This window comes from Mercurialis annua, linkage group LG8 (genome assembly GCF_937616625.2).
Source record: "Mercurialis annua linkage group LG8, ddMerAnnu1.2, whole genome shotgun sequence".
NCBI classification, from domain to species: domain Eukaryota; kingdom Viridiplantae; phylum Streptophyta; class Magnoliopsida; order Malpighiales; family Euphorbiaceae; genus Mercurialis; species Mercurialis annua.
Genome location: NC_065577.1, coordinates 12,378,945 through 12,400,151, shown reverse-complemented (window position 1 = coordinate 12,400,151; position 21,207 = coordinate 12,378,945). Strand labels below are relative to the sequence as shown.

The 21,207-nt window shown below is 38.2% G+C and overlaps 4 protein-coding genes across 4 annotated transcripts; all 4 read left to right on the top strand.

Moving 5' to 3' along the window:
* Nucleotides 1-352: 352 nt before the first annotated feature.
* Nucleotides 353-2,722, top strand: LOC126661644 (uncharacterized). Its single transcript, XM_050355495.2, has 4 exons — nt 353-1,053; nt 1,318-1,653; nt 1,731-1,830; nt 1,905-2,722. Exons 1-4 carry the CDS (start codon nt 353-355, stop codon nt 2,589-2,591), a joined length of 1,824 nt encoding a protein of 607 aa, XP_050211452.1. The 3' UTR covers nt 2,592-2,722.
* An 80-nt stretch (nt 2,723-2,802) lies between these two features.
* Nucleotides 2,803-4,621, top strand: LOC126659659 (uncharacterized). The gene is made up of 5 exons (XM_050352973.2): nt 2,803-3,041; nt 3,117-3,249; nt 3,335-3,634; nt 3,721-3,825; nt 4,102-4,621. Exons 1-5 carry the CDS (start codon nt 2,818-2,820, stop codon nt 4,513-4,515), a joined length of 1,176 nt encoding a protein of 391 aa, XP_050208930.1. The 5' UTR covers nt 2,803-2,817; the 3' UTR covers nt 4,516-4,621.
* Nucleotides 4,622-12,294: 7,673 nt separating this feature from the next.
* On the top strand, nt 12,295-14,174 carry LOC126661643 (uncharacterized). The gene is made up of 6 exons (XM_050355494.1): nt 12,295-12,678; nt 12,765-12,905; nt 13,015-13,085; nt 13,172-13,784; nt 13,879-13,890; nt 13,977-14,174. The coding sequence occupies exons 1-6, from the start codon at nt 12,295-12,297 to the stop codon at nt 14,172-14,174; spliced, it is 1,419 nt and encodes a 472-aa protein (XP_050211451.1).
* A 2,594-nt stretch (nt 14,175-16,768) lies between these two features.
* Nucleotides 16,769-20,865, top strand: LOC126662349 (uncharacterized). The gene is made up of 7 exons (XM_050356306.2): nt 16,769-17,174; nt 18,141-18,314; nt 18,391-18,483; nt 18,567-18,635; nt 19,418-19,624; nt 20,064-20,189; nt 20,593-20,865. The coding sequence occupies exons 1-7, from the start codon at nt 16,893-16,895 to the stop codon at nt 20,746-20,748; spliced, it is 1,107 nt and encodes a 368-aa protein (XP_050212263.1). The 5' UTR covers nt 16,769-16,892; the 3' UTR covers nt 20,749-20,865.
* Nucleotides 20,866-21,207: the final 342 nt, after the last annotated feature.

Below are 21,207 nucleotides of genomic sequence, written 5' to 3'. Positions count from 1 at the left end.
TTTAGTAGATGATGTGACCGAATTTATACAAGAGCTGCTCCCAGAGGACAACAAGATGCCAAAGAACTTTGCTGAAATAAAGAAGATAGTCAGAGGTCTTGGGTTGCCGGTTGAAGTTATCGATTGCTGTTTCCGCAATTGCATGATTTATTGGGGGTCAGACGCGGAGTTAACGCGATGCAAAATTTGCGATCACGAACGGTGGAAACCGCCCCCTAAAGGAAATTCTGTGAAAAGACGAGTTAACGTCCCTTATAGGAAAATGTTTTATTTTCCTATAACTCCGAGACTGCAGAGGTTGTACGCTTCTAAAGCCACCGCCAAGCATATGACGTGGCACGCAGAACACGAAATGGTTGATGGAAAGATGTGTCACCCGTCAGACTCCCCGGCGTGGAAACATTTCAGTGAATTGCATACAGAGTTTGCGGCAGAAGTTCGAAATATCAGACTGGGCCTGTGTACTGATGGGTTTCAGCCATTTGGGGCCTTCGGGCAGAATTATTCATCATGGCCTGTAATTTTGACACCATACAATCTCCCCCCAGGGATGTGTATGAAAGACGAGTTCATGTTTTTAACTGTTATTGTCCCTGGGCCTCGAAATCCTAAACACCAAATGGATATTTTCCTGCAACCGTTGATAGCTGAGCTGAACCAACTGTGGGAATTCGGAGTGCAGACATTCGACGTTCAAAGGCGACAGAATTTCCAAATGAAAGCGGCACTTATGTGGACAATTAATGATTTTCCTGCTTATTCGATGTTGTCTGGCTGGAGCACATCTGGGAGGCTGGCTTGCCCACACTGCATGGAAAATACGGAAGCTTTTACGCTTAAAGGGAGTAGAAAACAGTCGTGGTTTGACTGTCACAGAAAGTTCTTGCCTCGTGGTCACCCGTACCGGCGTAATACAACTCATTTCCGAAAAGGAAAAACCGTAACCAATAGTTTCGGACAGCCGAAAACCGGAGAAGAATTGTTGGCAGAGGTGGACAGTCTGGGATTTATGAAGGCATATGAAATTGGGGCTGAGAAAAATAATGCTGCGAAGTCGGAAAATTATGGTTGGAATAAAAAAAGTATATTCTGGGATTTGCCGTATTGGAAAACGAATCTAATTCGTCACAATCTCGATGTCATGCATATTGAGAAAAACGTATTCGACAACATTTTCAATACTGTACTAAATATTCCCGGGAAAACAAAAGACCATGCAAAATCGAGAGAAGAGTTGAATGACATATGTGCTCGGCCTGAGTTAGCAAAAGATCCGGTTACTGGGAGATTTCCTAAGGCAATGTATGCTTTGGACAGGGACGGAAAAAAGGCTTTGCTCGAGTGGATAAAGTTAAAAAAAGTGAGCAATAAAGGGAGGGTGGAAGGAAGCATTAGTAGCGGATACTTAAATGAAGAAACCGCAAAGTTTGCAGCTTATTATTTTTCAGAAGGTGACCCAATGATACCTGAGCGGCTGCAAAGAAATGAAGTTTGTGACATTGAAGTCGACGATGATGTTGAGAGACTATCGATTTTCAAGCCGCAAGGGCAATCAGTGGGTGCTTGCCGCAAGAGATATCTTGAAGATGCTGAGATTGTTGCTGCCCGGACATATGTTCTGTTGAATTGTTCAGAAATTGAAAATTACAGAGAGTAAGCTTTAATACAGCTGTCAATGTAATTAACAATGATTATTTAGCTTCTAATTATTGTTTTCTTCGTAACTAAAGGGTTTTCGAAGGCGAGTTGCGTAGAGGAAACCCTGAAATCAGCACCTCGCAAATTGAAGCAAAGTTCGAGAGTGACTTTGCCTGCTGGTTTCAACAATATGTAAGTATTTAACAGAATATATTTCGAATCTTATCTGTAAAAGTTCCGATTTATAATACAATTTTACGCTTCAGGTGCAAGATCCAACTGTCTGTACCAATCCCTTCATTCTTAGTCTCGCTAAAGGACCTCTTAGATCAGTCAGAACATTTAAGGGGTACCGTGTAAACGGGTTCAAGTTTCAGACTCAAGCTTATGGGGAGGAACAACTTACAATGAATAGTGGAGTCTGCGTAAGGGGAACTCAATATGTCGATAGCGAAAATGACTTTTATGGATTTCTGACAGACATAATTGAGTTAGAGTATCCAGCGCTTCCAATGAAAACGACTGTCTTATTTAAATGCGAATGGTTCGACCCAGCGCAAAATTCAGGCACAATTAGTAACAAAAAATACAACATGGTGGATATTAATAACAGAAGGAGATACAATAAGTATGAACCGTTCATCTTAGCTGAACAGGCCGACCAAGTTCATTACCTGCCATATCCGAGTAAAAGAAGGGATAAAATAAATTGGTGGGCAGTTTGCAGGATAAAGGCGCGATCAGAGCTTGACATGCCCGAAGGGATTATCCCGGCCTTTCAAGATGACATAGAAGAAAATCCTCTCATTGTTGCAACAGAAGACAATCCGACATATTTGGCTGATCAAACTGGAGAAGCTGAGGAAGATGCGTTGTTCATGCCTCCTGAACAAGAAACAGAAGATGAGTTCATCGCATCCTCATCAGACGAAGATGAAAGCGAAGAACTTTAGTAGTTTAGTATATTTTATGCACTAGATTTTTGAAACCTTAATTAATTGTTAAAGATGATGTATTAACGCTTCTCCAATTTATGTTTTATACTTATATTATTCATGTGTACACTTGTTGAATTTGAATTAATATTTCATAGTTTTATGTTTCACGAAGGAATGTATAATTTTATTAATAAATCTGTTGGTTGTTTGTCGAACATTTAAAATTGATGTATGTGCAGGTATGAGGGGCCGCGGTCGAGGATCAGGCACAGGCCGAGGATCAGCCTCAGGCCGAGGACGCGGACGGGGATCAGACCCTGTTCCTGGCGATGACAACGTTGCTGAGGAGCAGCAGCAGTTAGAGGCTGGAGCACCTGTTCAGCCTCGGCAGCAGCGTGAGCCTGGCGAGCCCCCGGCTGTTCTGGACGACCGGGGTAGGGCGAGGGTTCACCCGGACCCTAGCAGGTATGTTTACAATTTAGTTTTTCACGTTTAAATTGTAATATGTATATATACTAAACTATGCCTAAAAAATCACAGGACGATGTTGATCGACTCTGGGCCTGTTTCACGGGCTATGCGGGAGATTTTTAGGAAGTGCTGGTTCGATAATGGAACAGCATGGCGCTTTCTAACAGCCGAGCAGAGGGAGTTCTACTTCCAGGAGTTTCAGGTAATTTAATTTAAAGCTTCGTAACGTTTAAATTATATTTTTTTTTAAAAAACTAACTAATGCAACATGTTTGTACTGTTTGCAGAAAGAGTTCTGGTGGGATAGTGCGGCGTACAGCGAGGAGGTCATTAGACAGGTCTTCATGGTCCATGCAGCCAACCGCTACAAAGACAACATCCACAGAATGAGGAGGACGCAACAGAAGCATATTTCTGTGACCCAGGACATCTGGGATGCTTGGAACGCGTTCTGGAACTCAGAGAAAGAGAAAAAAAGGTCAGAAACCGCCCGAGCAAATCGGATGAGCGAGCCAGCGGGCGCCGGTTCTGGACCTGTCCGCCATACTGGTGGATCTCGCTCTGCTCTGAAGCATATGGATGTCATGGTTTGTTTTAAAATTCAGTAATTAAAATACTTAAATAACGTATTTATTTTATTTTGATACTAATTGAATTGTATTTTTTATTTTAGGAAAGGGAGCTTGGCCGGAAACCGAGTGCGACGGAGTTGTACACTCGCCTTCACTCCACGAAGGCTGACAAGAAGCCGGTCGACAAACGGGCTCAGGATATGACTGTAAGTTTTTATTAAACTTGTAATTCTCTAAGTTGAATTTAATAATTCGGAAATGATCTATTAGATTGAAAATGCTTGTTGGTTAGCTGTTAAACATGTTTATTATTGGATTATATACTGGAATTTGCTTGCAGGACTTCCCTGAAAAATGGGTGATGCTCATATTACAGAGGAAATGCTGTCGAAATTTCGTTAGAAATTAGGTTTACTTTGTAATATGTTATGCATTTTTGGTTGCTTGAAAACTAAACTGATATCTTTTTTATTGTTTTGTAGGACGCCATCACTGAGAGGCTTGCTGCTGCGACACAGCCTCAGACCGGAGAGGGTAGCTCCTCGACCCCTGCTGCAGTGGACGAGACCCAGGTGTTTCTAGACATCGAGGGCGTCAACAAGAAGAAACGCGTGTACGGGTTGGGTTCTGCGAGCAGCAGGTACGCCGGGCCAAGCAGCAGCAGGGTGCAGCGAGGCAGCTCTTCTAGGACGTCGCAGCAGGCAGACGAGGAGGTCGAGCGCCGTGTGCAGGCCGGCATTCAGGAGGGTCTGCGACTGGCTCGGGAACAGCAGGCTGCGAACATGGCCCAGATGATACGCGAGGAGATTGCCAGGATGATTCCTAACCTTCCGGCAGAGTATCGGCCACAGCGCCCACCTACCCCACCAGACGATGACGACACTCCAGCTTTGTAGTGTCGTGTTAGCTTATTTTATTACACACATATATACGGTTTTTATTTTTATTTTTTGACCTTTACATTTATACTCTGATATTTATATATATATATATATATATATATATTTATTTATCAGTTTCAATTGATTGTAATTTATAAATGAATTGTTATTACTGTATTTAAAACGACAGGGGAAAACGGCAAAAAATAGCGTAAAACGGCAAAAAAATGCCAAAAAAAATTGAAATTTGCGACGGATTAAGGAATTTGCGACGGACCTGTCCGTCGCAAATTCATCAGCTTTTGGAGACAAAAGCTGATGAATTGGCGACGGATCTATTCCGTCGCTGATTTGCGACGGACAAGTCCGTCGCAAATGCACAAGTTCCGTCGCCAATTTGTCTCCAAACGAAATGAATTGGAGACGCATTTGCGACGGACTTTGTGGCTTTTGCGACGGACGATTCCGTCGCAAAATTAGCCACGGACACGTTTTTGGTCGCAAATTTTGTTTGCGACCAAAAATGTTGCGACGGATACGATCCGTCGCAAATCCGTCGCAAACGCAGTTTTGCGACGGAAATGAGGGCTTTAGCGACGGAAATTTCCGTCGCTAAAGCCCTGTTTTCTTGTAGTGCACACTTCCAATCTGCTGCACATCGTCAACTTCAAAAGGTCATAACTTGGTGTAGAAATATCGGAATGAGTCGATTTGTGATTCTATGGAAAGCTTAGGAGGTCTACTTTGTTTCTTATGAAGAACACAAAGTCAATTGAAGTCTCTAAGTAATCTAAAATCGTCAATCAATAAAGAGGGGTCAATTTCACAAGTAGAAACTTGTGCTCTCGGCGCCTATTTTCATCGGATCTTCGAACAACTTTCCTTTAACCTTCAATTATGATCCAAATGGCTTCCAATTAGCTTGAATATCATGACAAACTCCCAATTATTCCTGAAATGATCAAACACAAAAATGAGAACAAAGAAGCTCAAAACCAAACGTCAAATGCACATATATGACATATAAAACACATAAAATATAGGAGTATTTATACTCCTATCAATAAGCTGACACAGAAGGGTGTTAAGTTTGAGTGGACCGACAAGTGTGAGGCAAGTTTCGAGAAGGTGAAGGAGATTCTGACTACAGCTCCTGTTTTGGCATTGCCGTCTGGCGTTGAGGGTTTTTACTGTGTACTGCGATGCTTCTCGGATTGACTTAGGTTGCGTGTTGATGCAACATGGACAAGTGATCGCCTATGCTTCTTGTCAGCTGAAGAAGCATGAGGTGTATTACCCTACACATGACTTGGAGTTAGCTGCTGTGGTTTTTGCTCTGAAGAACTGGAGGCACTACTTGTACGGTGCGACTTGAGATCTTCACTGATCACAAGAGTCCGAAGTACATCTTTGATTAGTGGGAGTTGAATCTGAGACAGAGGAGGTGGCTAGAGTTGTTGAAAGACTACGACTGTACTATTCATTACCATCCTGGTAAGGCAAATGTGGTAGCCGGTGCATTGAGTCACAAGTCTTCGGGCAGTTTGGCCCATATTTCTGAGGTTGGGCGCAGACCCATGGTTAGAGAGTGGCATGTTTTGATAGCTTCGGGACGGTTTTCAGGTTTCTCAGAACGGTAGTTTGTTGGCACATCTGCAGGTGCAACCGGTTTTGATTGATAGGATTAAAGCTTTACAAGCTGAGGATCCACAATTGAAAAGGATTATGGATGAGATCCATCTGGACGGGAATTCCAAGTTTGTTTTTGTTGACGGAGTTCTCAGGTTTGGTTCTAGACTGTGCGTTCCAGATTCAGGTGGTTTGAGAGACCAGATTCTGGAGGAAGCGCATAGATCAGCTTACAGTGTTTATTCGTGATCTACTAATATGACATGACCTCAAGGGTACGTATTGGTGGATCGGAATGAAGAAGGATGTTGCAGAGTACGTTTCCAAGTGTCTGATTTTCCAGCAGGTGAAGCTGGAACATCAGAGACCTTCTGGCTATCTGCAGCCACTACCTATTCCAGAGTGGAAGTGGGAGCGGATTGCCATGGATTTTGTGGTTGGTTTACCACGTACTCGACAGGGGTACGATTCCATCTGGGTGATAGTTGACCGTATGACCAAGTCAGCTCATTTCCTTCCGATTAAGGTTTCGTATCCTGCTTTGAAGTTGGCTCAGTTGTACATCGACAAGATTGTCAGTTTGCATGGTTTACCGGTTTCGATTGTTTCAGACAGAGGTTCTGTTTTCACTTCAAGGTTCTAGAAAGCGTTACAGGAGTCTTTGGGTTCTCGTTTGGACATCAGTACAGCTTTTCATCCTCAGACTGACAATCAGTCTGAGAGGACTATTCAGACATTGGAGGATATGCTCAGGGTGTGCATTCTTGGTTTTCAGGGTTGCTGGGATACTCATTTGCCGTTGATTGAGTTTTCCTCCAACAACAGTTATCATGCGAGCATTAAGATGACACCTTATGAGGCTTTGTACGGACGCAAGTGTCGATCTCCTATCTGCTGGGAAGAGGTCGGCGAGCGGAAGTTGTCTGGTGCTAAAATTATTCAAGTTACCTCAGAGAAGGTATCGTTGATAAAACGGAGGTTGGAGACAGCTTTTAGTCAGCATAAGAGTTATGCTGATCCGAAGAGAAAAGACATCAAATTTCAGGTGGGAGACTTTGTGTTTCTTCGGGTTTCACCTATGAAAGGCGTGGTTCGTTTTGGTGTCAAGGGGAAATTGGCACCAAGGTACGTTGGTCCTTACGAGATTTCAGAGAGGATTGGAGCTGTGGCTTATCGTCTGGTTCTGCCGCTAGACATGTCTTTAGTGCATCCTGTATTCCATGTTTCTATGCTGAGGAAGTGCATCTCAGATCCTTCACATGTGATTGTGCCTCAGAGCGTTGAGATTGACCAGGAGCTGTCCTATGAGGAACAGCCAGTTGAGATTGTTGATACGCAAGTGCGTAGGTTACGGAACAAGGAGATTCTGATGGTCAAAGTTCTGTGGCAGAATCATTCTGTCGAGGAGTGCACTTGGGAGACGGAGTCCGGTATGCGGAAACGTTATCCTTTCCTCTTTCCTTGAGGTACATGTATCTTTGATTTTGTGTTATCGTTGTTTGATCTTGTGTGCCTTACGTGTTGTTATGCTTTTAGTTTTTGTGTTCTAAATTCGAGGACGAATTTTTAATAAGTTGGGGAGAATGTAATATCCCGTATTTTTAAATTATTTTTTTAAAATTTTTAATTTTAATTTTTGCATTCCGTCAATCTTTAAGTAATTTATCATTATTACTATTATATTTATTTAAATTTATTAGAGTCGTTCGTTGATTCGATCGTAGTTCAATTCGTATGTGGTTTGTATTATTAACTTTTAAAAGAAAATTAAAAAAAAGGAAAAGCAAGCTTATTTTGCATGAAAATGAGCCATGCATACACTTTCCTTCCCACGTGATTTACTTTGTGCATAATAAGCCAATAAATGTGTTGGTTTGGCCATAATATAAAAAAAGCCCATACAAGTTGTTACATATCTGCATATCATCTTCCTCCTCCTATATATTCATCTGTTACGTTTCTTTTTATTTTCAAACCTAATATTTTCCTATCGTTTAATACAAGACCTAGCCGCTATTCTTCTTAAACAAATCTGAACTTCATCTTCAATCATCATTCATTCCAATCGTTCGATCCGGTAAGTATTCTCATCGTTTTTCTTCATTTAATGTTCAATATCTTCGCGTGCCGTTATTAACTCGTAACTTCATTATTCTAGCATCAATCTGAGTTTTTCTTCAACGATCTATCTGTGTTCATCGATTTCTTTAATCCTATCGCTTCAGAATCTTAAACGGTACGTAAAGTTTCCTCCGTTTGTCGCCGTTACAATTTCACCGTGTTATGTCTTAGTTGATGCCATATTCATAAGATGTTGCTGCCGTTTCCATCTTTTGTTGCTGTGACTTTATTATGAATAGAGTAGAGATCAATTTTGCTTAAGTTATGCTTGCCTAATCATTGTGTTCTTGGCCGTCGTCGGACTCGACCGTAAATTATGTTGTGTCCGTGAATTGCCATGGTTTCAGTAACATGTTCTTCATCTTTTTCTGGTTAGTTAGGTAACGTTAATATGGATTAGTGCTTTTGATCATTTAGAGGAATTTTGATCTAGGCTTAGTTGCTTATTCTTCATGATCATGGTTTTTTATTCTTAATGAATTATAAATGGTGATGGCGGGGATGAGTTGTTTTCGAATTGGAGAAGATGGCCAATTGGCCTATATAGTCACTAAATGATTTTCTTTAAAACAATTAAATCCCTCAAATTGTTTCTAGTTAGGATATTATTTGATAATAACTTTTGCATTGTTTCAATTTTAAATTGACAATTTGAAAACGTTAATTATTTTATTATCTAAATTAATATAATTACTCAGGTAATTATATTTAATTTTGATTGATTTGTCAAATTGGCAAATTTACGATTTAGCCCCTAAAGTTTCTAAAAAACTTATTCAAGTTAAGTTTTATCTATTGGTTTTGTTTCGAGGATAACTTTTGGATTTGGTTTGATTTATAATTTAGTAAATTAAGAACGAGTAATTAATTTTGATTTCGAAAATCAAATTGACTAAATTACAGTTTAGTCCCAAAACTTTTATAAACTTAAAATTGTTAAGTTTTGGTTGTAACTTGAGTTACTTGAATTTGAAGATATTGAATTTTATTTTTAAAATAGATAATTATTTTATCAAGTATTTAATTTATAAACTCGGGTTTATAATTTAATAAAGTTTTGGTTTGGGTTAGACTGTGGTCGCCCAACAAGTGGGAAGAAGCTTGGTAGTTTTTAATAACTCGGCTGACTCACTGATATGGATTTTAACTTGGGTTAAATTAAATTGTTTAATAAATTACTAGAATTGTAATTTGTTAATATAACTAATATGGTTTGATTTCTATAACTTGGGTTATAGTTTTAATACATTTTAATTTTATGTGTTCGATTATACGTTGGCTTGTTGTTGTGTTGTGCTAGTCCTATGTGGTGTCTAGTAATCTTTAAAGTTAGGGTTTGTTTTTTTTAATTATGATTTTATTATTTTTAGACTCGTCGACTGCTCGTACTTCAGAGGCGAACCAGAGTTAGATTGCTTGTCAGTTTCACGAGGAATAGCAAGTAGTGAGTTTATATCTCTATTTACCTCTTTATTAAGCAATTATTATATTTTGTATATATATATGTATAAGCAGCTTTTGAACTGTTTTTCGGCATTGTGGATTTGATTTGAAACGTGCTACTCGATGGGCATCATCGGGACTGCGTGCGCACCGGTAATGATTATGGTATTGAGGTAGGTTTGAGATACGTCTCACCTTAGTGAGGGCACCGGCGGAAGATACGTTTCCTGGGCTCACTATTTATTAAGTGATAGTCGGGGATCGGTTATTGAGATACGTCTCACCGACACGACAATGGATTTAGAATTGTGGTTTAGGATTTCATTGATAATTCATAATGAAAATGTTTTATTAAACGTTTTAAAGGTTTTTAACTTAATAAATGTAAATGGTTATATAAACTCTACTCAGTAAATCTGACCCCGTTGTTTTCCCAAAATTTTCAGGTTTATGATTTGAGCATTGGTCGATCTCCGTTTCTTCATTTCTCGGAGGTTCTTTATTTTATTTCAGAAATAAGAGTCGAACTATTTTAAACTCTTAGACCGCAGTAGTAGTATCAATATTTATGTCTTAATCTTATACTTTATATTTTAGACTATTGTTTGTTGGAATGGTCCAACTGTTATTTTATCATCTTTGACATGATTACAGTGTTTATGGTACTTTTATATATTGCCATGCTGTTGGAGTTTATTTTGAGATTAAGCATACTTTAAAAATATGTTGCTTATATTGTACTGCTAGTAGGGGTGTGCAGTATTCGGTCAAAACCGAATTAACCGACCGAATCAAACCGAAATTTTAGCTTGGTTCGGTTTTTGGTTAATTCGGTTTGGTTTCGGTTTTCATTTTTTAAAAATTTGGCTAATTCGGTTCGGTTCGGTTTTGGATATGAAATTTCCGAATAAACCGAACCGACCGAAATAACCGAATTATATATATTTATAATGTTATTTTTATAATTTTTTTAAAAATATTAAGGTGAGTTTGAATTTTTTTTAGGATTTAGCTACTAAGTAACCTTAAAATTATACAATAACAATAAATTAGTATTAAAATTAGTATTTTTTATTTTATTTTATTTTTTAATAATTAATTTTAATAAAATTTGGTTATTTCGGTTAACCGAAATAACCAACCGAACCGAAATATTATTTTGGTTTGGTTTCGGTTCGGTTTCAAAATAATTCGGTTCGGTTACGGTTTTGAAAATTTCTAATATTTCGGATTCGGTTAATTTGGTTTTGGTTCGGTTCGGTGACCGAACCGACCGATGCACACCCCTAACTGCTAGACTAGGCTGGAGTCCCCGGAGCATGTGATTTTATGCAGGTACATTGTTTTAAACGTTATAAGTTGGTTATCCGCAAGGCTAGCTACGGGTTTTGGTACAACCATACCCATACCCTAGCGCCGGTCACGATTCATGAAAATGGGTCGTGACACCTATGCTGTTGTTATGCATCATGTGAAATAATTAGGTTATGCAGATATTAGTGCCTTGCACTATAAAGATCAGTTCATGGAAGAATTTTGTTTCATATATGATGAAAGAAGTTTCTTTGAAAGGATATGTAAAATTAAGAACGACGACATGTTAGTCTTTTATGTTGATCATAAGCATGTTGAAGGGCAGTTAGGCAGTGAGGAGTTAGTGAATAATGTGGGCGAGCAGGAACTGGATAATGAGCATTTAGTGAATGATCAATTTGAGGGTGACCAGGAGTTGGGTGATCAAGTTGAAGAACTATTTGAGGATGTGGGTTCACATATAGATGTTCAAGTTGACCACATAGAAGGTGATCCGCTTAATCAAACATTTGATAATGTTTGTGTTAATGTGAGTATAATGACAGATGATGAGGAAGACGAGGAGCTACTAGATGCAAGAAAGAATGTCAGAAAGTGTAGGAGTGTTAGGGCTACAAAAATTCCAAAAGATTTAGGGGGTTAGACCAGGGATTAACTGCTGATCAAGAAGTGGACGAGGAAGATGACATATACGATGAGGGGGTTGATGAGAGGAGGATTATGAGGGGGATGATGAGGGGGACGATGAGAGGGATGAGATTGGAAGTGTCTACAATGACAGTGATGAATTAGGAAGTTATTATAGTGAGAGTGATGATGAATTTGGTACTGAAACAATCAGGAGGGCTTCTACCAAGATTAGGTATGACCCTGAAACTCATACTCATGTATTCTGCCTTCGCATGATTTTTAGGAACGTAGAAGAATGTAGGCATGCAATTTCTAAGTATGCAGTGGTGAAAAAGTTGAAAGTGCACTTTATTAAGAATGATAAAGAAAGGGTTCGAGCAGGATGTCGTGATGGCTGTCCATGGGCATTTTTGGCCAATAAAGAAGGTTGTAAGGGTAATTTCATGGTGAAGACCTATGTGCCACATCACAGATGCTACATAACTAATGAGAATCCATTGGCAACTAGCAAATTTCTAGCAAAACACCTTCGCCAAATGCTTATAGCACAACCGTTCATTAAATTGCAAGACTTGAAATAGATCTGAATTGAAGCTAAAAGTGAGCTTGACATTGTGTAGGAATTTGTAGAATAGGCTATATGAAGACATAGTCACAATGACTAAAGAGGAGTACAGCTGTTTATATGATTATGCGGAGGAGTTGAAACTAAGCAATCCAGGGACAACTTACATAGTCAAGGGAGCTAAATCAGATGGTGATGAGGTGAATTATTTTCATAGATTTTATGTTTGTTTTGGGGCTTGCAAAGAAGGTTGGCTGGCTGGCTGTAGAAGGATTATTGGCATGGACGGATGTTTTTTGAAGGGTATATGTAGAGGACAGTTGTTATGTGCCATTGGATGCAAAATGTTTCCGTCAGCTTGGGCAGTGGTCCAAGTAGAAAATACCGAGAACTGGAGCTGGTTCCTGAGATGCTTAAAGTATGACTTGCCCTTAAAGGAAGGAGATGAGTTTGTTATTATAAACGATATGCAAAAGGTATGTTGTTAAATGCTTTTCAATTTATGTTTAAATTACATATATAATGAATGTTATTAATTGTATTGTTTGTTTTTATGATTTAGGGTTTGGAAAGAGCTATCAAAGATAATCTGCCAGAGGTGGAACATAGGAGATGTGCTAGACACGTTTATGCAGCCTTGGCAAAAAACTGGAGGGGAGAAGACCGAAAGCTAGGGTTTTGGACTTGTGCGAAGGCCACATTTGTTCAATAATTAAGGAAATATTTGAAGGAATAAGAGTTGATGGGGCCTGGAATGGTTGTAGATGTCCTGAGTTATGATGTGGAATTTTTTTTGCAAATCCTACTTCAAGACAGAAGTAAAGTGTGATGTTATTGATAATAACCTCGCTGAGACTTTCAACGGATGGATCTTAGATGCACGGTCAGTATTCTTTCAAGTTATAATTTGCTTTCAATATTTATTGTTTGTTAAGTCTGATTTGATGATGGTACATATTATGTTCTTAGGGGCCTTCCAATTATAAGTATGTTGGAAGTAATCCGAGTTCAAGTTATGACAAGATTACGAGTCAAAAGAAGAGTTTGCCTGACATGGATTAATGACATTGCTCCTAGAGCAATGAAAAAGTTGGAAAGAAACAAAGAATTGTCTTTCTTGTGGCATATGATATGGAATGGTGATACAACTTATGAAGTAACCAACATCTACAATTCTGAAGACAAACACACTGTGAATACTGCCACACGAACATGCACATGTCGCGAGTGGGACCTGTCAGGGATTCCTTGTCAACATGCTATAGCTGCAATTTATAGCGCTAAGGAAAAGACTAAGAAAGAGCCTGAATATTACGTACATGAGTGGTATAAAGAGGAGATATACAAAAGTGCATATAGCTTCATGATGCAGCCAGTTAGAGGGAGATTAATGTGGCCAGAAAGTGAATTGGAACTTGTTATACCACCTTATTACAAGAAAATGCCTGGAAGACCTAAACAAGCTAGGAGGCGCGACATACATGAAACTACTAAAACGGGCAAAATATCAAGACACGGAAGGGTGATGAGATGCAAACTTTGCAAAGAACCAGGACACAACATCAAAAGCTGTCCAAGAAGGGTAAGACTTTGATTCTTTAACTTGTTGCTATTAGTTTTGTGGTTTTTATATAACTTGCTAATACTTTCATTCTTTAACTTGTTGAAAATGTTAGTATATTGGTTTGGTAGGTTGCTATAAACTGTTGGTGTATTGGTATTGTGAGTTATAAATTGTTGGGTATTTTTTGTGACTTGGTATAAATGTGTTCAGGATCCTACCATTCCACTTGCAACACCTCAACCAAGGAAAAACGCAAGTGAAGCCTTAACAAGCGAAGTTGTCAGGCCGTCTGCTGATTTGGTCAATGAATTCACTATTATAAATAAGAGGAAAAGAGGGAAAGGCAGGCAAGAATGCAATGTGATCAAGAATGTACGATGGAAGCACCGCTGCCAACTGAGCCTTTGACCCAACCAGAGACAACCGTTGATGAACTCATAGGCCAAACACCAATGCCAACTGAGCCTTTTCCACTTCCTGCAACTATGATCCAAGAGTTGAATGATTTTACACAGGCTATTAGGACTGGTGAATTGGCTAAAGGGAAACAACTTATAAAGAACAAGGGGAGGCAACAGTCTGTCCAAGATAAGGGGAAGTGGCCTATGCAGAACAAAGGAAGGAAACAATTATATCAGAGGCCTAGATGGAAGCCTACTACTGGTGCTGGAACCTTTATTAGTGAATATAATGGAAAAGGAACTTTGAATGTGAGTTATATTAGTTATAGAATTTGTTGAGTTTATTTATTTGTGGTTTATTTCTAGTGATGCCTTGATTGATTTTATTTGTAGCCTGGAAGTAAGAAAGCTTCAATGTTGTTTGGGAAGTATGGCACTGCTCACTCCCAGGTTATACCCTCAACTAAAGTTACTCAGCCATCGACAATGGGTAGTGCAGTCTCCATTGTGACACCCTTACCTGATGCTGCTCAACCATCTATAGGGAGCTATGCTGCGAAGCCAAGGGTGTTAAAGTGGCAAGGACATAATGCTGTAAAAGTCAGCCAGTTACAAGCTCAATTGAGAGAAAGAAAGAAGCCTGGTTGTAGCACATGTCCTAGAGCTGAGAAGAAATGATAATTGACGCATGTTTTTGTCTAGTCATTTGAAACATGACTTGGCTTTGAAAGAATATTACTTGCAATTTAGGATTGCAAACTTTCAAACCATATTTTGTCGGGCAGTTTTAGGTTAGTGCCACTATTTTGTTAAGCAGTTTTTGGTTAGTGCCACAATGTTGTTAACCAGTTTTTTGTTACTACCATTATTTTGTTAACCAGTTTAGGATTGTAAACTTTGAAACAATTGGTTAAGTTATATGCAAATTTTTATTAAGTACCTTTATAACCTATGTTCAAAGCAGCAGTTGGTTAGCTTTAGTTTTTTTGTTCATATGAAATCAAGTACCTTCAATTAAGTATGCAAATTAACTTATGTTCAATACATTCTGTTAAAGTCAGTTTGTTGGGGATTACAGTCACTCGCATTGCCTTATTTAAACATACCAAAGTTAAGTTTAAATCAAATGAATACAATACACAAACATGCCAATTGAAATCAAATTAAGGTTTCAAAAGCTTGGAATAACCTTCAAGTACTACCATTATATTGAACCTTCAAGTACTTAACAAAACAAGTAGTCTTAAACCATCAAATACTTAACAAAAGAAGTAGTTTTGAACCATCAAGTACTTAATAATACAACAACAACTACTTAAAATCCCACATATACAATACTTAATACAACTTCATCAATTACACTTAAAACTTGTTGCTGATAATAATACTGATCAACATAGCAACAACAGCAATGGTAACATAATTAAAGAACTCTTTCTGCTTCTTGAGCGAGTTAATCTGTCCCGCAGACTCGTTCATCTCCACTGCCTTCTTTTTGAGCTCGTTCTTCAGCTCGTTCTTCACCTCATTCAGCTCATTCTCCATTTTCAGTTTCTCACCTTTCATCTCCTTTAGCTCCTTATCCATCTTCACAGAATCTAGAGTACTTGCATGTTCCATTAAATAGTTCAAGCGAAACACCTCTCCCCTCAAATATTCTCCCTCTTTTTTGGTCTCCTCCTCTCCACACTTGAATTTCCTGAGCATCATTTTAATATGGGGCACATACTCCTCATCATACCTTTTGAAATAAGAACACTGGTTGCCCTATACAAAAATGACACAAAGTGAACGAAAATTGTCAAAATCAAACACATTTGCAATATCTAACACACAACAAGCCATAAATTTAACCTAACCTAAATCATTAAAGTAACAAAAAATAGCCCTAAACAAGCACAAAAACTAACCTAAATCAGTAAAGTAAAAAAATACCAAATGGAAAACTTAACCTAAAGAAGCAACCAAACAAACTTAGATATAACATTAACCTAAAGAATGATAATTTACCTCACAGCGAAAGAATCTTCTCCCAGGGTTCTTCTCGGACCAAGAGACCAACAACCTTGCTAGCTTACCGCACTTGCAGTTCGGTACATCTCCAACAGAAAACATACTTTCATACTCGGTTTCATCGGCCATTCTTCTCAACATGGGTGTTACTTTTCTTCTTCTTCAGAGAGATGAGAGATGAAGGGAAGCGTTAGAGAGTAGTTTTTAGGGTTGAAAGAAACGAAAACCCTAAAATTGTTAATTTATATTCAAGATCCACGTCATTAGCTACCTTTTCCTACATGGATATTTTGTTTCCTTCATTTTCATACGTGTTAAATAGAAAACGGCCGCTAACGGCTCTCGAGACACACGCGCACGGTTCCGTCCACATAAGGACTTCAAATTGATAAAAAATTATACAGGGACCAAGTAAATCAAAATTGAAGTAAAAGGACCTCCAAAAGAAAAAATGAAAAGTACAGGGACCCCTAGACGGGTTTGGCCAAGAAGAAAAGGCAAATGTGAAAGACAAATAAAAATAGCCTATAAATGTTAAATTTTCTAAATAAAAGAACACTAACAAACTTATAATAATGCTGTCCCGCACGTAATTGGACTAATACTAACTCATCACTCACTCCCCATACCCATCTCCCGCCACTACCCAATACGCTATTCTGCCCATTCCACTTTCTCCTCAAAACCCAACAATCAAAAAAGGAAATTGAGAATGGATATTCCGGTCATAGATCTAACCCGCTACCTAGAAATCGCCGATAAGTTACCCACCAACCCGGAGAAATTATCTGCTCAGTTGGAAAAAGAGGGGCCATGGTTAACCGAATTGTGCAAGGAAGTGAGTCGGATCCTGAGAGAAACCGGAGCCTTAGTAGTGAAGGATCCGCGATGTTCGTCGGAAGATAATGATCGCTTTATTGATATGATGGAGAAGTATTTTGAATGTCCTCTTCAGTTTAAAAAACTTCAAGAACGACCGCATTTGCATTATCAGGTCATCAGATTTTGTTCTTTTTTTTTATTATTATGTTGAATTGTTTTAACCTAGGTTTTTTTGTTTGTTTGGGTGTTAGATTGGGATAATGTAAGAAATTGGAAATGTGGATGTCTTAAATTTTGAATATGATGAGTTAGATTACATGTTGAATTGCTCAGTAATTGGCCTGATTCTATTATGGATTTGTTGCAAACGCTTGTTAATACAAATTTATGTGTTTTCTTAAGAGGTAGTGTCTATATATATTTTGTCAATTTAATCATGATTTATAAAACGTCTCAAATATATTACACCAATTTTTATTTTGTGTCAAATCGATTCACCAGTTCATTATCTGGTGTAATTTGCTGGGGGTGGTAGCCGAAAAATGACTTCCATCTCAGCAATTTACACTAGAGAATGAGTGCTATCTCAGCAAATTACACCAGATTATGAGCCGGTATATCGATTTGACACAAAATGGAAGCTGGTGTATATATTTGAGACGTTTCATAAATCATGATTAAATTGATAAAACGTGTATAGTTGGTGCATTTATATCCTTTTTTGAACAAATGACTTATTACATTTAATTTATGCTTCAAATTTTGCATCCAAGCATACAAATTTGAATTTTACTTAAGTTGAATTGATGCAAATCCGAGAGAGTATGTTACGAGAATTTGTTGCTACAAGGAAACATTCTGCTAACCCAATAATTGTGGCTTGTAGCTCTTAGTGTATATTTCTTCATTTCTTTGTTTATTCTTTACTTTGATTCTTGCAAAAGATAATGGTAACATAAACCACATTCAATTACCTGTGTTCTTGCTGTCATTATAATTTAAGGAATACGATTTTATTGGTTATATGAAAAAAGGAAGAGGACTATTAGATGATTGTGTTTTTGTCCGAGATTGAGTTCTGTTTGTTTTGATCAAAGGAGATAAGTAAAAGAATATCTGGTTCCAATGGAAATAACAGGTTGGAGTGACCCCTGAAGGAGTAGAAGTGCCGAGAAGCCTGGTTGATGATGAAATGCAAAAGAAATTAAAAGCAATGCCTGAACAGCTCCAGCCGTCTACTCCTAAGGGACCTGATCGCAAGTGGCGATACATGTGGAGGGTAGGCCCTCGGCCATCAAACACCCAATTTAAGGTATTGGATGTTTCCATCCCCTCTTGATGTTTTTATCATTTAGCTGCTATTTGCTAATTAGATTCTGTGCTCCTAGGAACTTAATTCAGAGCCTGTAATACCTGAAGGTTTCCCCGAGTGGAAAGAAACCATGGACTCATGGGGACACAAGATGATATCTGCCATAGAGGTAAGCCATTAATATACAGTGTTTAATTTAGCTTGTTGTTTCGAATATATGTTAAACTGATATCCATTCATATCTTTACTCAGGCTGTATCTGAAATGGCAGCAATCGGGTTTGGCTTGCCCAAGGATGCATTTACTTCGCTTATGAAACAGGTACGAGTTGTTTGCTGATAGAACTAGCTCTTTTTTTCTTTCTTGCCAACTCATTGTCACTGATATATTCTTAAATTTAAAGCCTAGGAAAGTGAACCAATCAAAACATAGTTGATTGCAGCTTGTTTATTAGATAGCAAACATTTGATGGCTTATTTACTTTTAGCCCTCTCTTTTCTGAAAGTAGTTTTGTGCATAGCTGGGAGGTGGGACCATGGTAACTCGAGTTTTTTTATTTTCAAAAAAAAAAAATGTATCTTCCCTCGTAGTGTAACATATTATTTATTGTGCACTATAATGAATTGAAAGGCTAGTGTTGCTCTCACTTATTTGTTCCTTTAAGCAGAAGTCCTTATATATCACTATTCCTGCTCTTTTACTTGCTGAAAGTAAAATGTTGTAGTTCATGGATACTCCTAAAACTTTACTTTTCAACAGATCTGCCGGCTAATGTTTAGTTCCATTATATGATACTATGATTACTGAAGCTTCTGGAATGGTGATACCTTGGTCATTGATATTTTATATGCAGAGTCAATAATAAAAGATCATGACAATATCATAACTTTTCTCCTTAGTGGTAGTTGGATGACTTTTGTGATTGATTTCAAAATAATCTTTTCCATATTGGGTTACCCTTTATCATGTTTTGTCTCCTTTAATCAATCGTTCTGGTGCATGCTATTAAAGCATAGCATTTATTAAAATCTTATCATCTCTATTGGATTTTCTTTAAGTGAAATCTTAATTTACGACATGATAATTCTTCCTTTAACCTCTAGGGACCACATCTTCTTGCACCAACAGGGAGTGACCTCCGCTGCTATGGACAAGAAGGCACTGTCTTTGCCGGATATCATTATGACCTTAACTTTGTAACAATTCATGGCAGAAGTAGATTCCCTGGTCTTAACATTTGGCTAAGGAATGGGCAAAAAGTGGAGGTGAAAGTTCCTCTAGGATGTCTGCTCATCCAGACAGGAAAGCAGGTAAGAGTAACAACAGTTGATGCTTTTTTACCCATCAGTGAGGATGTTTGCATTTGTTTTGCTGGTTAATAGTCTAATCTACTTGTTTCCATTAGGGAAGCAAAGAAGAGGTAATACCATGTAGCTTATTTGTGAAACCTGTATTATACGCCTGTCATTGCCAATTAATATGTGATGCATGTTCATTAGACGAATCTCCTTCAATGGGAACTTTGTGCAAAGGGGGCGCCCTTTAGTTACACATAGTAAACACTTGTTATCATATGATCAATCAACGCACATCTACCTGCACTAAAAAATCTGGCATACGAAACTACGCTTCCACTTTACACCTAGCATAATGATAAATGGCCCGTCTTTCACTGACCTTCTCTTGAATTAACAAAACCCCTGTCGCTCAACCAGACACATTGCTTCTAATTTTAATGTTTATTTGCAGATAGAGTGGTTGACTGCAGGAGATTGCACAGCTGGCATGCATGAAGTAGTTGTCACTAAGAGAACAACTGATGCGATCAATCTAGCATCCAAACAAAATCGCAGCCTATGGCGAGTTTCCTCAACAGTAAGTGAAGCCACTCCCATTATAAAGTGTATTAGTATTACAGATTTTGCAATTTGCTTCTTTTTAGCTTCATATGGTTTCATTCTGGGAATTAAATGCAATTATTTGAAACAGAATTCCTTCTTGTTTTAAATATAAAGAATCTAGATTCCATTTTTAAAACATTTATTTCAAAGTAACTGGAATTTAGGCGAGGAATGCAATTAATTCTAAAAATAACTGTTATTGTTACATCAACTTCTATTTTCTTTTCTCAAATATTGAAGACAAATTCATGTATAGGCGTTAATTGCTATTCCATGATATTTATAAGGAACCAATTGTGCCTGAAACATAAGACACTAACGAATTTTGCGCACGAAGAAGCAATAGTAACATGCTCTATTGTCATTGTCTTTTGTAGCTTTTTGCACACATAGCATCAGATGCAGTGTTGAAGCCTTTAGGCCACTTTGCAGAATCCCCACTTGCCAGCGAATATCCTTCGATCTGTGCAGGAGAATTTGTTGAGAAAGAACTCGCTGTTATCAATCTAAAAGGTAGTAAAGGCGAATCATGATAAAATGGTAATGATTGATTATTTATTGTTGTTGCTGCATAGATGCAAACAACATTTCATGTGTTGGAAGGATTAAGTTATATAATAAGCCATGCATATCTTTGCGCATATTTAGCATCCACGATGTTTTGCTTGTCAATGTGCTTATCATAGCATGTAGTCGATATTTCATCAGCCGATTATCTGCCGAATAAAATCCGTTTTGGCTTATTTCTTAGGTTGAACTTTAACATGCCTGTTTTAGCCTCCTCTTTTTTTTGAATTACCAAGGCATGAACTTCGAATAATTGAGCAACTATTTCTATTAGCCTAACAGAAGTTTTGATCCAGATAGTAAGGGTAAATTAGATTATCGACAGGGTCAGTACTATACTTTTGCATGGGCCAAACATGTGTGGGCTTGGGCTGAGCGTGGGTGAGCTTGGGCCAGGGTTGGATGGGCTTGGCATTTTTTATTGC